Source organism: Triplophysa rosa, linkage group LG3 (assembly GCF_024868665.1).
Source record: "Triplophysa rosa linkage group LG3, Trosa_1v2, whole genome shotgun sequence".
In the NCBI taxonomy this organism is placed as follows: domain Eukaryota; kingdom Metazoa; phylum Chordata; class Actinopteri; order Cypriniformes; family Nemacheilidae; genus Triplophysa; species Triplophysa rosa.
This window is the reverse complement of record NC_079892.1, coordinates 7,403,385-7,419,124: the sequence shown is the minus strand read 5'-3', so window position 1 is coordinate 7,419,124 and position 15,740 is coordinate 7,403,385. Positions and strand designations below refer to the sequence as shown.

General features: G+C 40.1%; 2 protein-coding genes and 3 non-coding genes across 5 annotated transcripts; all 5 read left to right on the top strand.

Moving 5' to 3' along the window:
* The first annotated feature begins 137 nt into the window (after positions 1-137).
* Positions 138-10,414, top strand: LOC130552285 (nuclear factor 7, ovary-like). Its single transcript, XM_057330504.1, has 8 exons — positions 138-524; positions 1,259-1,336; positions 2,324-2,491; positions 4,041-4,063; positions 4,149-4,267; positions 4,517-4,686; positions 4,766-4,952; positions 9,939-10,414. The coding sequence occupies exons 1-8, from the start codon at positions 138-140 to the stop codon at positions 10,412-10,414; spliced, it is 1,608 nt and encodes a 535-aa protein (XP_057186487.1).
* fbxl9 (F-box and leucine rich repeat protein) lies at positions 4,666-15,705 on the top strand. The gene is made up of 9 exons (XM_057329601.1): positions 4,666-4,897; positions 9,939-11,385; positions 12,210-12,311; positions 12,412-12,726; positions 12,801-13,472; positions 13,665-13,883; positions 14,190-14,402; positions 14,507-14,724; positions 14,917-15,705. Exons 2-9 carry the CDS (start codon positions 11,359-11,361, stop codon positions 15,083-15,085), a joined length of 1,935 nt encoding a protein of 644 aa, XP_057185584.1. The 5' UTR covers positions 4,666-4,897; positions 9,939-11,358; the 3' UTR covers positions 15,086-15,705.
* On the top strand, positions 6,403-6,475 carry trnav-cac (transfer RNA valine (anticodon CAC)). Its single transcript has one exon. It is a non-coding gene; the product is annotated as a tRNA-Val (tRNA).
* trnav-aac (transfer RNA valine (anticodon AAC)) lies at positions 6,746-6,818 on the top strand. Its single transcript has one exon. It is a non-coding gene; the product is annotated as a tRNA-Val (tRNA).
* trnav-uac (transfer RNA valine (anticodon UAC)) lies at positions 7,139-7,211 on the top strand. The gene has a single exon. It is a non-coding gene; the product is annotated as a tRNA-Val (tRNA).
* Positions 15,706-15,740: the final 35 nt, after the last annotated feature.

The window sequence follows — 15,740 nt, the reverse complement described above, 5'->3', positions numbered from 1 at the left end:
CTGCGCAGAATTTGGCCATCTCAAACAAGCCTCGTCACATACTACGTGATGACGTTTGATATGCAAATTAGCGCGTGACGTCATCTGGCGACATAGCAGGCTTTAGCTACTTACATCGTTGACTTCAGTTGCCAGAAATGGCGTCCAAACGGCTTTTCCTTGAGGAGGATTTTTCTTGTCCTATCTGTTGCAGCGTGTTTAGCAATCCTGTTCTGCTTCTATGCGGTCACAGCGGCTGCAAAGAGTGCATTGAAAACTACTGGAGGGTCAAGAAGTTAAAAGAGTGTCCGCTCTGTAGAAAAGTGTCTATCACCAAGCCTCCGCCTAACCTGGCTCTGAGAAACCTTTGCCATGCTTTTTTGGATTACCAGAAGCAGTTGGAGGAGCTGTGTGAAGTTCATCATGAGAAACTGAGTCTGTTTTGTGATGATGATGAACAGCTCGTTTGCGAGCGTTGCCGAGACTTCGGCGAGCACAAATACCACACGTTCCGTCCCATTTGTGAGGTCGCTGAGGAAAATAAGGTACCGATATGCATTATATTAATTTACGTGTCAAATACGTGGTATTTGCGCTTGATAACAAAATGTTCTTGATTTATATCTTTAATATCGTCACAAAAACTATACCCCAACAACATTTAGCCACTTTCTCTAGTCTAATGACCCGTGGTGCGTACGCGGCACTCCGTAAAGTTGAACTATTTTGTTATGTTTCAAACCCAGATAATCCAAAGCAAGAAGACACGAAAGTTCTTAATTCTTAGCTCTTTATTCCAATCCTTCAGCAAGCCAACATAGCCAGGCAATACCTGATAGGCAACAGGTGCAACCACCTTGCATAGTTACTCTGCCCTTTTATAGGCAACAAGATCTGGACTACAGCGCCATCTCTTGACAATTACACAACACAACATTTCCCCATTACTTAAAGAAAATTACATTGTTTGGTGCCATAAACAAATTCAATACAATAATTTCAACCAATTAAATTAGTCCAACAATACATATCACATGCATAATTAAAGCATAATGAATTTCTTCTTTAGCACACAAAAGTCAATGTCTTTAGTACTCAGTAACATAGTCATGTAACCAACGAGGAGGACGTCTCACTCGTGATGAAGACCTTTCAGGAACAGATGGAGCAACAACTTGAGTAGGTAAGTTCACAAGTTCACTTTTAGGCAACCCAGTAGATGAAGGCACAGACTGAAGAGGCAAGGCCACTAATTCATTTTCAATAACATTGTCCATAGGTGCACAAGCTGGAGAAAGATGAGAGGCATGCCAAGTTTTCGCATCTGACAGCTGGGAAGTACATGAACCAAGCTGACGTACAATTTACAAAGGCTTTGAGAACCTAGAATGTCCTTTTGGAATATGAACTGGAGTTTGTATACGCACCCAGTCTCCAGGTTTGAATTTAGGAGTACAGGCTCTTCGTCTAATGTCTGTGTATGTTTTCATCTTCTTTTGAACCAATGATACTTTTTTACTTACAGCAGCATCCTTACAAGCAATAGGAAGAGGAAGAACATTGAGACGAGTACGCATTTTCCTATTACAAAGTAACTCCGAAGGAGACCGTCCAATAGTAGAATGTGGAGTAGCACGGTATATTTGAAGAAACTCTGTTACTGGTGATTTCCATGCGTTTCCAGACAGAATAGCAGATTGAATACAACTTTTCACTACACGATGAAATCTCTCAATAGCTCCATTTGCAGCTGGATGATACACTGACGTATGTATGTGTTGAATATCTCTAGTTTTTAGAAATGCAGCAAACTCCACTGACTTGAATTGACATCCATTGTCAGATACGATGTAATGAGGATTTCCAAATCTGCTGAAAACTGATGTCAAGAAGTCTATCACATTTTTACTTGTGATTGAAGAAGTGAAAGCTACTTCTGGCCACTTACTATGATAGTCAATCAGTGTCATAATGTACCGACAATCCCAAGTAGCAGTTTCAAATGGGCCAACAATGTCAACAGCGACTTTTTCCCATGGCGTAGATGGAAAAGGTACAGGTTGTAAAGGTGCAACACGGACATTGGTAGTCTTATCAGAAGACAGGCAAACTTCACAACTCTTGATCTGTTCATTCACCAAACAGTCAATCCCAGGCCACAAGTAAAGTTCACGAATGCGCTGTTTGGTGCGCACTATTCCTTGATGACCTTCATGGGCCAAATTCACCAAAACACGTCGTAATGAAGCAGGAACAACCAGACGTGCTCCTCTAAACACGTAGTCCTTTTGCACAGTAAGTTCATCACGTACTTGAAAATATGGACGTAAAATTACATCCACAGCAGCTGATGAAGAAGGCCATCCATGAGAAATCTGAGCACGTAGTGCAGCCATTTCTGAACATGTTCGAGAAGCAGAAGCAAATTCAATTGGAGACACAGCAGACATTTCAGAAGACAGGAATGCAACAAACTCAGGTTCAGTATCAGCAAGATCCTCACCAGAAGCAGGTAAAGGCAGACGGGAAAGATAATCAGCAACCTGGTTTTGAGAGCCAGGAAAGTAATCCACCTCATAGTTAAAACACAAGAGTCTCTCTGACCAACGCGCTATCCTCATTCCAGCGCGGTCCGTGCTTTTAGAGGAGAGGAGTACTGTCAAAGCTTGATGATCTGTACGTAGAAGAAATTTCCGGCCCCAAAGGTAAGTTCTCCATTTTTCAACAGCCCAGACACATGCTAAAGCTTCCTTTTCAATCGTTGAATATTTACGTTCAGTAGTAGATAATGTTCTTGAAGCAAATGCAACAATACGTTCTGTGTTGTCTTCATGAATTTGAGAGAGAACACCACCGAGTCCATAATCTGAAGCATCTGTTGAAACAATAGTGGGCAAGTTGGGGTCAAACAATGCTAATGCAGGGCTTTGAAGTAACAACTTCCTCACAGTACTGAGACTCTTCTGAGCATCCTCTGACCAGCTGAACTCAGAACCTTGCCTGATGCAAGCACGCAATGGTTCTACTACTGTGGCAAAATTTGGAATAAATTTATTGTACCATGACAACAATCCAAGAAGAGAACGGAGCTGATGTGCATCATTGGGAACAGGAGCATGAAGCATTGCACGGAGATGATCTTCATCGGGGTAAACACCCTGTGCAGACACAGTATGACCAAGAAAGCGCAAACTGCTTTGATTAAAGTGACACTTTGAGTCATTCAATTGTAAACTTGCATCGTGTATGCGTTGAATAACCTCCCTAGAGAAAAATAATCTGTGAGCGACCGATAACTTCCATTGCATTTCCCCCATTAATAGAACAGTGGCATTATCTTTAGGACTCTGATGACATTTCACCTCTTATTAAACTTGATGTATCCTATCTACTTTAGATTTTTTTTCGGAGTGAACTTAATGTCTTGTCGACGAAAATGGTGATTCTATAAAGAGCCAAATTTGACTGTGATGAAAAGACTAACTATGTAAAGGTGAGTACGTATGCATTTACAAATGTACGTTTCGTATCTTTCCACACAGACACGTTCTGCAAAGACTAAAACCTAAAAGCTGTTTTTTAAAACCCTCCTCATTTGCAATATTTTATCTTACTTGTTTGGGGGGTAGCACGAATCCAGAGTCATAGAGAGTCACATCAAGAAGGATTTTAAGAAACTTCACCAGCTTTTGGATGATGTAGAAAAGTCAATGATTCTGGAACTACAGCAAGAAAAAGAACAGAAATTGCAGACCATGAGAAAAAAAGTTAAGAAGATGAATGAAGACATAAGTTCACTCGCCGACACTATTAAAGACTTGGAACAGACACTGGATAGTAGGGACATTACATTTCTTAAGGTTAGCATATTTTTTTGCCCTCTGTCATTTTACTGCATTTTTGCTGTTTCCTAAACTTTAAACACACAATTTTAAAGCAACAACAAAAAGATCATAAAAGCGTTACAGACAGTTATGTTTTCCTACACCATTGTGCATTACATTACAGTGAATTGAGTCTTCTTTTGCATTGACTTCATATTCCTACTTTTCTTATTATAGACCTTGCAGAACACTTTAAAGAGGTACGTAGGATTTCTTCTCTCCTTGACTCCTACTGCATATGAAGTTTTGAAATCAAACTTTGGTTCTCACCTAAATGTTTTTCAGACTGAAGTACACTCCCCAGGATCCAGTAGTGTCTCCAGGAGAGCTTATAGATCATGCCAAGTATATAGGCAACCTCAAGTTCAATGTTTTGAGCAAAATCAGAAAATCCATCGGCCACAGTAAGTGAACCCTAACAATATCCAGACACTTTACAAAGATTTACAAACTTTCTTTGTTAATAGTTTGCTTGGTACTGGATGGGCATACACACAATGCAGTTTTAATGGATTTTTAAAACTTGATCAATATGCTATTCTCAAACCATTTTACTTCCGTCATGTATCAGATTTCTCAATCCATTGTGGTATTAAAGATACAGTGTAGCATTTCATTTTATTAATTACAAACTTTTTCACTCCATTTTTTAGGTCCTGTGGTGCTGGACCCGAACACAATTAACTGTCAACTTCAGATGTCTGATAATCTTACAGAAGTGTGGAACCCCAATGTGTTCCTGGAACCTAATGAATGCTGGGCCATTGTTCCACTTCCTACAAACTTAGAGCGATTTGAAAATTACCCCTGTGTGGTGGGCTCAGTAGGCTTTACCACAGGGACACACAGTTGGGATGTTGAAGTGAAAGACAACAGTTTCTGGATGGTGGGCGTGACCACAGAATCAGTGCAAAGAAAAGGAACCTTTGGGTTGCCTAGTGATATCTGGACCATTGGATTCGAAAGCCAAACTCTGTGTGAGGAGTCCGCTGAAGTCACGCGTCCATCTGAGTGGATATGAGAAACCCAATCAGGTGCGGGTGAACCTAGACATGAGTGAAGGACAGGTGTCGTTCTCTGATCCCCAGAGTGACATCATCTATTACACATTCACACACAATTTTGGAGAGAAAGTCTTTCCTTTTTTATACACCGAGTGTCTTGTACCTCTAAAAATTCTGCCTGTGTTCTAATTGTGTAATTAAAAAAAAAAATTTTTAATGCTACAAAACAAGATATCCAAATACTCTTTTAAAGGTACAGTATGGTACAGGTACAGGATGTTATGTATGATCTATTAACAGAAATTCAATATAACATACAAAAATGTATCTTTAGATGTGTATAAAAACCTTACGTAATGAAAAGTTATGTTTTTATTACCTTAAAATAAACCAGTTGTATCTACATGGAATTTGTTATGTTGCGCAGCCATGTTTTGTACAGTAAGCTCTAACGGACAAACAGATCTACAGAGCGCGTTTCGTATGTTGGTCTTCTTCGTGTTTTTTTGCTGAGTTGAAGATGCACAAAGTAGTAAGTCGTAGTACGGAGAAGAGGAGGAGGAGGAGGAGTCGTCTAGCTGAAGCAATTGATTGTTCTGTCTTAGAAGTTTTGATAAAATGGAGGACCATGCGTATTGTGCACAAGAGCCGACAGAGCGTGAATCTCCGTCGTCAAAGAAGCGCAAACGTGATGCTGCCAGACGAATTAGAGACAAACGGCGGCAGAAATCCAGGATAAACATCGGTGTATCTATTACCAGATGGAAGGCACTGTTGAAAGACAAATGTTTTCAAGGCGACGCCGAAGTTGCCTGTTTTCTGCTAGACTGGTAAGATAATTCAACATTTTCTATGTTTCCACATTTTCAATGTTTACCAAACACCTGTTTTGTTGAAACGGTAACGTTAGCATTTTATACAAATGGCCATAACCTCCGAATAATAATGTTTTTCCGTCCCTGCGGTATGTACTCCGGTTGTTCCTGACTTTACAAAGGGGGAGACAAACGTCTACTAACTTACACCTAACTGCCTATGTGACTGTCAGATCAAACGCTTTGAACAGCGTTGCTATTTACGATTAGCTAACTTTAGTTACTTCACTACTCTCAGCGTGTACTAGATAGCACGCAAGAAATATATCTAATTATAGAATTGTAACAGTAACTTTCGCAATAGAATACATGTTAAATGATTAATTACGTTAATATATTGCCTTACCTGCTTGTATCACTACTATCCGCTGTCTCAGTAGACGACATCTGCGGCCACCGTCGTAATTCGAAAGGGAGGGGTGGGCAAATGACTCAGAGATTTGTTGCAAAACTATAATACAAAGCTAGTGGCCGCTGATTTTCAAGAACTGCGCCTTTAAGTTACATACAGCGGAGGATTTCAGCCTGTCACGTTCACCTGACATGCGGGAGATGCCCAGTTAAATTAGCGGATACAGGCTACGCATTTAAATTGTGCTCAATCGAGTGCAAAACATGGGGGAAAATCATCTTGGCAACCCGAAGAACGCCACGGTCAGAGTTTCTGTAGTGTAGTGGTTATCACATTCGCCTCACACGCGAAAGGTCCTCGGTTCGAAACCGAGCAGAAACAGTGTTCAGGTTTTGACGTAAAGAAGATCAAATGCCTTTCGTGTGCAAGGTAGCTTTACTGCGTGTCGGCTTAATCGAAAGCATGGTGGAATTGTCCATTTCAGCCTCTCTTAGCTCACAGGCCTCTTTATTTTAGCGATTGTCGCGTTCTCCTCGCGTGACAGGACCCTAGTCGGAAACTGAGCGGAAACAGATGCTTCTCTGTGTGCCAGTAGGAAAAAATGTACAGAAATTGGAAAAAAATGAAACAAAAGTTTGTCGTTTTTGTGGCGTTTCTGTAGTGTAGTGGTTATCACGTTCGCCTAACACGCGAAAGGTCCTCGGCTCGAGACCGAGCAGAAACAATGCATGGCTTTTGACGCAGTGCCACTTGAATGTCGTTCATATGAAACATTGCTTCTTGCACTTTTGGGGTCACCCGTAATGGTCCTGATCAGTTATTTTAGCTGACCTGGTTTCTGTGTTGTAGTGCTTATCACGTTTACGTCACACGTGAAAGGCCCCGGTACGTAACTGGGCAAAATCAGACCGAATCCCAACAAGAACCTTTTGTTGCTTTTGTCCAAAATCAAGCCAAAAGTCATTCCTGACACATGCATAAAAATGTTGCGCGGTCTTCTTTTAAACCAGCGCGAGCTAAACGACGTCCGCAGACACTGTCCTCGTTTCTGTAGTGTAGGCGTTATCACGTTCGCTTTACACGCGAAAGGTCCTCGGTTCGAAACCGAGCAGAAACATCTCCTGCTTTAAGCCATAGAGTGGAATGAAAGCACAAATTAAACAAACCTTTAAGCATTAAATGCCCCATTTCGTAGACAAGGTTTAAGACTAGTCCAGCACTAAGATGAATGTATTAAGCTGTCTTAACTGAAATAACTTGCCCTAAAACGTCTTGCAATATGTCACTGGCAATGTTTTGGCAAAAGATGCACACCAGCAAAGTTTTTTCTAAAGCATTTTTCTAAAAGCAACTTAAATATTCCCTTTAACTAAGGCCTAGTTATGGCTTAAGCTAAGCCTTGTCTGTGAAACCGGGCCAAAGTCTTTTTAAGTTAAGGTCCAGTGCGGGATGTTTTGTATGATCTATTAACAGAAATGCAATATAACATACAAAACTGTGTCTTTAGATGTGTATAAAAACCTTACGTAATGAAAAGTTATGTTTTTATTACCTTAGAATAAACCAGTTGTATCTACATAGGGCCTATCTACATGGAATTTGTTATGTTGCGCAGCCATGTTTTGTACAGTAAGCTCTAACGGACAAGCAGCTCTACAGAGCGCGTTTCGTATATGTTGGTCTTCGTGTGTGTTTTTAGACGCAGCTTGCGTCATCACTGAGTTGAAGACGCACAAAGTAGTAAGTCGTAGTACGGAGAGGTGGAGGAGTAGTCGTCGTCTAGCTGAAGCAATTGATTGTTCTGTCTTAGAAGTTTTGATAAAATGGAGGACCATGCGTATTGTGCACAAGAGCCGACAGAGCGTGAATCTCCGTCGTCAAAGAAGCACAAACGTGATGCTGCCAGACGAATTAGAAACAAACGGCGGCAGAAATCCAGGATAAACATCGGTGTATCTATTACCAGATGGAAGGCACTGTTGAAAGACAAATGTTTTCAAGGCGACGCCGAAGTTGCCTGTTTTCTGCTAGACCGGTAAGATAATTCAACATTTTCTATGTTTCCACATTTTCAATGTTTACCAAACACCTGTTTTGTTGAAACGGTAACGTTAGCATTTTATACAAATGGCCATAACCTCCGAATAATAATGTTTTTCCGTCCCTGCGGTATGTACTCCGGTTGTTCCTGACTTTACAAAGGGGGAGACAAACGTCTACTAACTTACACCTAACTGCCTATGTCGCTGTCAGATCAAACGCTTTGAACAGCGTTGCTATTTACGATTAGCTAACTTTAGTTACTTCACTACTCTCAGCGTGTACTAGATAGCACGCAAGAAATATATCTAATTATAGAATTGTAACAGTAACTTTCGCAATAGAATACATGTTAAATGATTAATTACGTTAATATATTGCCTTACCTTTGTAAAGAAACATCGTTGCTTGTATCACTGCTATCCGCTGTCTCAGTAGACGACATCTTTTTTTACTGTTGCGGCCACCGTCATACTTCGAAAGGGAGATTCGTTGCAAAACTATAATACAACGCTAGTGTCCGCTGATTTTCAAGAACTGCGCCTTTAATGTAATTCCATAGTCATTCTCAATGTGAATTAGATTTTTTTTTACAGAAAGGGTGGATTCCTTAGATCTATCAATATTTATCCATATAGTCAATGGATAATATTCTTTAGTTTACGAGACTAAAATTGATTCTAGTTTGTTTCTTTTACCTCATGCATACAGTCTCTCCATGTCCATATGGCCTTAGATAAAAGCACAGAACAAATCTGCTGTTTTTTAGGAAAAACACTGTCATTTTTAAATTATTACTCCGTTGAGAAGTTGACCAGCACTATTTAATACTTTTATGGGATGGATATTTGCAAAACCCAGTGACAAACATAAAGGGTGATTAATAATAATGATTTATGGCAACAACAAAAAAAATCACGAAATATAGGGCTTAGATACTTTAGAAGGAAAGCATTTTGTCAAGCTCACTCTGGCAGTCCAGGTCACAGCAGGACATTGAACTCAGTTCTGACTTCAAGCATTTACTATTTGTTTTGAGCAAAGAATAAAACTGGGTGTGAGCTGTGTCTCTGGCTGTGTGAAAGCTCATCTTATTATGTTATGGAAATGTTTTCTGATTGAACTCTGTACCTCGAGGGAGAAATGTGTGTAGATGTTTCTGAGTTACCTTGTTACAGATGGTGGTGAAATGACCATATTAAAAGACTGGATACATAAACATACCTAACTCACTTTCTGCCTAGCTACTAATGTTGTAGTGACAAATAATGGAGGCTTTGAACGGAATGTTCATGTTTGGAGGTTTTACAGGTTTATTCTTGGTTAAACTAGTTGGAATCATGGAACCATAAGTAACGATTTGAATCAAATAGTCCAGATATTTGGCTTACTGATTCAAAACGGTTTTGGTGCAATGGTCTGAAGTAATATTCTAATTTTCTGAGATACTGAATTTGGGATTTTCATTAGTTGTCAGTTATAATCATCAAATTGAAAGAAATAAACATTTGAAATATATCAGTCTGTGGTAATGAATGAATATAATATACAAGTTTCACTTTTTGAATGGAATTAGAGAAATAAATCAACTTTTTGATGATATTCTAATTGTATGACCAGCACCTGTAGTTTTAATGGAATGTGTATTTTTAGTTTTATCTAAACAATGTTAAATGCTGTTTTTAAACCATTTTACACCCCTGATGTACCACATTTGGAAGTGCTACATGATATTTGACAAGAAAAGGTGTAGGGTAGGATTTGATTTTATTCATTACTAACTTTTTTTCTTTCTGTTTTCTAGGTCCTGTGGTGCTGGATCCCAACACAGTTAACTGTCAGCTTCTACTGTCTGATGATCTGACAGAAGTGTGGAACCCCAATGAAGCTGTGGATGAGATTGAAAACTTGACTATTGTATTACGTTCTCAGAACTTAGACCGATTTAACAATTACTCCTGTGTGCTGGGCACCGTGGGCTTTTCCACAGGCACACACAGTTGGGATGTTGAAGTGGCAAAGAACAATGTCTGGTTAGTGGGCGTGGCCACTGAATCAGTGCAGAGGAGAGGAAAGTACGGGCGGCCTAGTGATATCTGGACTATTGGATTCAAAAGCGATACTCTTAGTGTGAGGAGCCCGCAGGAGTCATGCATCCATCTGAGTGGATATGAGAAACCCAAGCAGGTGTGGGTGAAAGTGGACATGAGTGAAGGACAGGTGTCGTTCTCTGATCCTCAAAGTGATGTCGTCTTTTACACATTCACACACAATTTCTGAGAGAAAGTCTTTCCTTTCTTCCACACTTTGTGGTGTGAACCTCTAAGAGTTCTGCCTGTGTGGCCAAATCCCTAAATTAAAAGAGTTCTTGAATCTCTCTCCTTTTGTTGTTTTGGAGAACATGTGTCATATTTATTAGCAGTTCTAAATGTACAGTAAGTTACTTGGTGATATGTTCAAATTTTGGGTTTATTGATTTTTTCCATTTCCCATTATAGTTTCCTTACCTAATTGTGATCTTTAATAACTTTGAAACTTAGTAACTTGGGCACTTTGAAACATTTACAGAGAAATTGTAGATTTGTTTTTTATGTTAGTGCATGTACTGCATACATATTGAACAAACATTTGTTTTGTGAAAGATGCTTGTTTGAGGCACGTTTTATTGTTTGTTTTATGAAGTGTGTACAAACTCGCGTGCAATGGTTACAATTCTGTTTTTGCAGTAAAATTGTACAGGTCATGTCCTATTTTTATGTTACAATTATTATAATATATTCACCACTAAATTACACGCCACTGTTGTCGTCCCTAAACTACGGCTTTGACAAACTTCTGCCCGTTCATTGCACTACATTTCCCATCAACCTTTGCGCGCTTCGTCACGTGATGCACAGCGATTTTCCTGCTCAAGTCTGTGCTTGTTTTTCATCTTATTTAATTTTCCCCGGTTGTGGATAAAGAAACATTTCCGAAGGCGTCTGAAAGAAGAAAGTGTGAGTTTAATGACAATTAGCATTAAGCTATACAACCGACACTAAAGAAGAAGAACAACAAGAGGCTGTTATCATCTGATCCCGTGGGCATGAATGTAACATTACAAGTTGACAATTCGAAAATCACAAGACCTGCGAGTTTTTGAAGCGAGGAACTGTTCTGCCATAGCCATTTAATATTGACATCCCTCAACGTGTACGTTACGTGACTGATGTGAGCTAATAGCCATGGACTGTCCGCATCTACCAGTTGAGGTGAGTTTACACATTAGGGCTGTCACCGTGTCCAAAAGAATGCACGATAACTGTATTATAACGATACCGTTTAGTAAATGCACATCGTGACTCTTAAGGCAAAAATGGGGAACAAAATCGCTACACGTCAGATACTATCGCTGAATTATTTACAATATTGTCATTTGAGGTAAACGTGACATCGATCATCACAATTACTGACAATAAAGATATGGGATACACATCAAAAGCTGGTTGGGTTGAATAGAATCGTAATAACAAGCTAGCAAACAAGAATACTTGTAATGACGTCAAACTAATCCCATTGCCTTGAAGTTAAAGAGTAGGACAGCATGATCATGAAGGGTCTACACTGCTGAAAAACCACAGAATCCCCCAAAAATCGTACAGGTTTAATAGTTATAATAGGAATTGTATTAATTGTATTTTATTTTTGTTTATTTAACAGGGACAGTGCAGAATAACATTACAAATTTCAAACAAATTAAATTAAGTAAACAACAAATCTAAAAAACAGAAATAACAAAATCACACTGCGTACAACTATCATTGTTAACAAAAGCAATAAAAATCAAACAAGGAAAACACAAATCTGTGACTTGAAAAAAATCTGAAACGGATCCAATGTTTTTATTTTATTCTTCTTAAAGATGTATGAAACTTTGTTTGTATTTTTGGCAGACTGTTCCAAAGCAGTAACCGATTTTTTTAAATAGAAACCATTGTCATTTGTGTTCTTTTCAGCAGAATGAAGGATTTTGTGTGTATTTCACCGTCAAACCTTACAACAAAGTAATAAGTATAACTTGTGATGTTCTTGGCAGATAATTACGCATATCTTAAGTTACCTACACATTACAGACCGGAAAGAGGCATCACTGGTGTGTAGGAGTTGGTATGAAGCAAGCCAATACCGCCAGTTTCAGGTTATTCTCAGTATTCCTCTATAATATCATATTTATATAATACATCTTTTTGGCACTGGTTCTGTATTATTTATACATTCCTTTGGGTGATCTATTGCAGAAAAACGTCACCTTCAAGTTCCCCGTTTCTACATCGTCACTGGACTTCATCCGTGCACTGAGTCGGCATCCTCACTGCGGTTTAGTCATCAGTCATCTTGATGACTCCGCCCTCTCAAGGCAGGTTCTCGTGGAGGTGGGTGTTCACCTCGGCCCTCGCTTGGACTGTTTGGCTCTACCTGGCAGCAGCATCACAGAGTCCTCGCTGTTGGGCCTCCTACCACATCTGACCAGCCTCCAAAAGCTGGATCTTCAGGGGCTGGATAGTCTGTTTATGTCTGGAGCCTTTCTGTCTAGAGAAGAGCATCGTCGGCAGGTAACGCCTTCGTTTTTGGTTGAACTCTGTTCGTGTTGTAGTTAGTACATCTAAAGCATCATTGTCTATCATAGGTCCAACATGCGCTAAGGAAGCTGCAGGAACTGAACCTGTCAGATCTCCGCTACCTCTCAGATCTATCTTTTAACCGTATAACCAGCTGCACGCCCAGGTTACTCAGACTGTCCCTGGCTGGATGTCACATCGCATTCGAATTTGATCCGTATCGAGGCTGTCCGGTTGGATCGGGCTCCTCCGCCTTGGTGTCTCTCCGTAACCTGTTGAGTCTTTTACAAAAGCAGGCCGGCTCGCTTCGCAGTTTGGACTTGAGTCGCACCAGCATCACTCCCAAGTCTCTATGCTCCATAGCCCAAGTGCCAGGCCTCCGCCTGGAGGAGCTGAGCCTTCGTGGCTGTAAAGAGCTGATGGATTATTCTATACAAATCCTCTGCAAGCAGCAGAATGGTCTGAAGATGCTGGACCTCAGCTCGTGTACCGAGCTCACCAGCAGGACGGTGCTGGCGGTTGCGACTAAGCTGAAAGAACTGCGGTCGCTTTCCATGTCTCAGGACTGGAAGATAACAGATAAAGGCCTGGCGGAGCTGATGGCGCTGCCTTGCTTGAGGACGTTGGATCTGTCCGAGTGTCTCCACGTCAGTGGAGCAGATCTGGTGAAGGGACTGTCCTCTCCACAGCCCAGAGCTCAGCCGGAGACTCTTAGCCTTAGAAATTGCACATATATAAGGGTGAATTGCATGTGTATTATGTTGGTAATAATTCACACACATTCATAAAACAGAGTTCGCAAAAAAGCTCTATATGTATCAATTGTTTCGTATCGTGATATATCATTACAAAGAATTTAGTTGGATAAACGCAAACGTGTGCTTTTGTGATATTCTCATCCTTCTTCATAACATCTGTCTCTTCTCAAACAGGATTCAGTCATGTACTCCCTCAGTCAGCTGTTAGGTTGTAATCTGAAAGTGTTGGACCTCACGTCCTGTGTCTACCTCACCGACCTGAGCGTTCGCGCTATTGCAACATACCTGCCTGCACTGGTGGTGCTGCGACTTGGCTGGTGTAAGGAGATCTCAGACTGGGGGCTGCTGGGAATGGTGGAGCCCACCAAGGACTGTGAACCAAGAGACAAAGAGGTGGAATTGCCGTGTCTACACCTTTATTTAAAGATGAAACGTGTCATTTTTCACAGTTAAAATACTTTCTGCTAACCCAGGTTAATGTGGAAATAAATGACACGACTATATGTAAGCCATTTGTTGGAGGATTTATCAAATAACATTTTTTACGTTTCACTTTTTTAGTTACAAATTTAAAGCGTTGAAAAAGAAATAAAAGCTTACATTTTCCATTAAAAACAATGTTATGCAATGTTTTTAGTTTTAAATATAATTGTAACGCATAAAATGTTTTTCTTAAATGTTCCATTCATAAATGTTAAGGAGGAAAAAGGCCCAAGCTTTACTAGGACGTTTGGAAACATGGGATTTTTCCAGCCTCCCAGCATGCCCTTTCAGGAGAAGCCACATCTGGTGACGGATGAGGATCTGGGGGCCTTTAGGGAACAGGAAGGAGCATCATTGTTGGCCCTCAGGTGCCTTCAGGAACTGGACCTGTCTGCCTGTTCTAAACTCACCGACACCAGCATTACACAGGTCAGTACAGAACACAGAGAGTTGTATCGGTGTTTGTGTTGAATCACAAATAAACAAGAAATTTCGTTTTTGAATAAACTTGTTGTATGTCTCACCCCCTTCAGGTACTCCGTTTCCCAAACCTGCAGCGTCTCTCGCTTTCTATGCTGCCTGAGATCAGTGATGAAAGCTTGGTGTCTGTAGCCCATCACTGCCGGAGTCTTACCAGCCTGTCTCTCAACCACTGTCCTCAGATCAGTGACCACGGCATGACACAGGCCCTGACACATCTGAAAAGACTACAGCATCTGTACCTGGCCGGCTGCGATGCCATTACAAACAAGTGAGTAACTTTAACAGATGTTTTCATTCCAAATGAAAATTTGAAGTTTTTTATATTTCCAGTATTGGACAAAAAGTTTGCATCGCTAGCATCACTTGCCAATTTGAATTTTGCGCTTGAGTTGCGTTTGACGTGTTGTTGCTGCTCGTTGCTTAATGTTATCAATATGTTGTTATCAATATGTTCCGGCAGAACTCTGTCCATAATCGCCCAGCACTGTGAGCCACTGAAAACACTCGATGTCTCCATGTGTAAGGACATAACAGTGCAGCAGGTGGACTATCTTCAGTCCCACCTACCCTTTCTGGAGAAAGTCCAGTGCCGCTTTGTCAACGGGGCAGATTTCACCATGGTATTATGATCGTATGTGTAATGCACTGAAAGCTATCAAATGCAAAAAATATATAAAACTATGATATAAATTATAGCACATTGAGCTCAGGTATACAAAAGTGACCGATTCCAAAACACTTTTTTTGCATAGTATGCACACAACTGAACAATTTACAGTACTGTATTATATAATCACTGCTTCTGAACTGATCATTCCATTACTAAAATATAAATATCTACTATTGACTAGTAAATTTATTACTGATGTACAATAACACGAAGCCTGGAAGAAGTGTGTAGGCCAGTGTAGTTATATACTGTAAAGGCATTTAGTAAATTTTTATAAATGCTTTGTTTTTATCTTTTTGTTTAGACTTACTGGAATTTGAATGTGTACAGTGTTTGATAAGGTGCCATATAAGGGTGAACAATCATGATATGCTTGCAATAAATTATCAGTTCAAGGTCTGCTTGCAATTTTATACTACAATGTTGCCGTCAAAAATCCTGGAATGAAAACAGATGTAGGCCTATTTAAAACTAGATCATAAAATCTGAAATTATTATTTTTTAGCTCGCTTTACATTTCTTTTATCCAAGATGACTTATAAAACATATATTCAAAAAAAGTTGTTTGCCTTGAGAATTGAACTCGTGACCCTTGGCATTGGGAGTGCCACGTT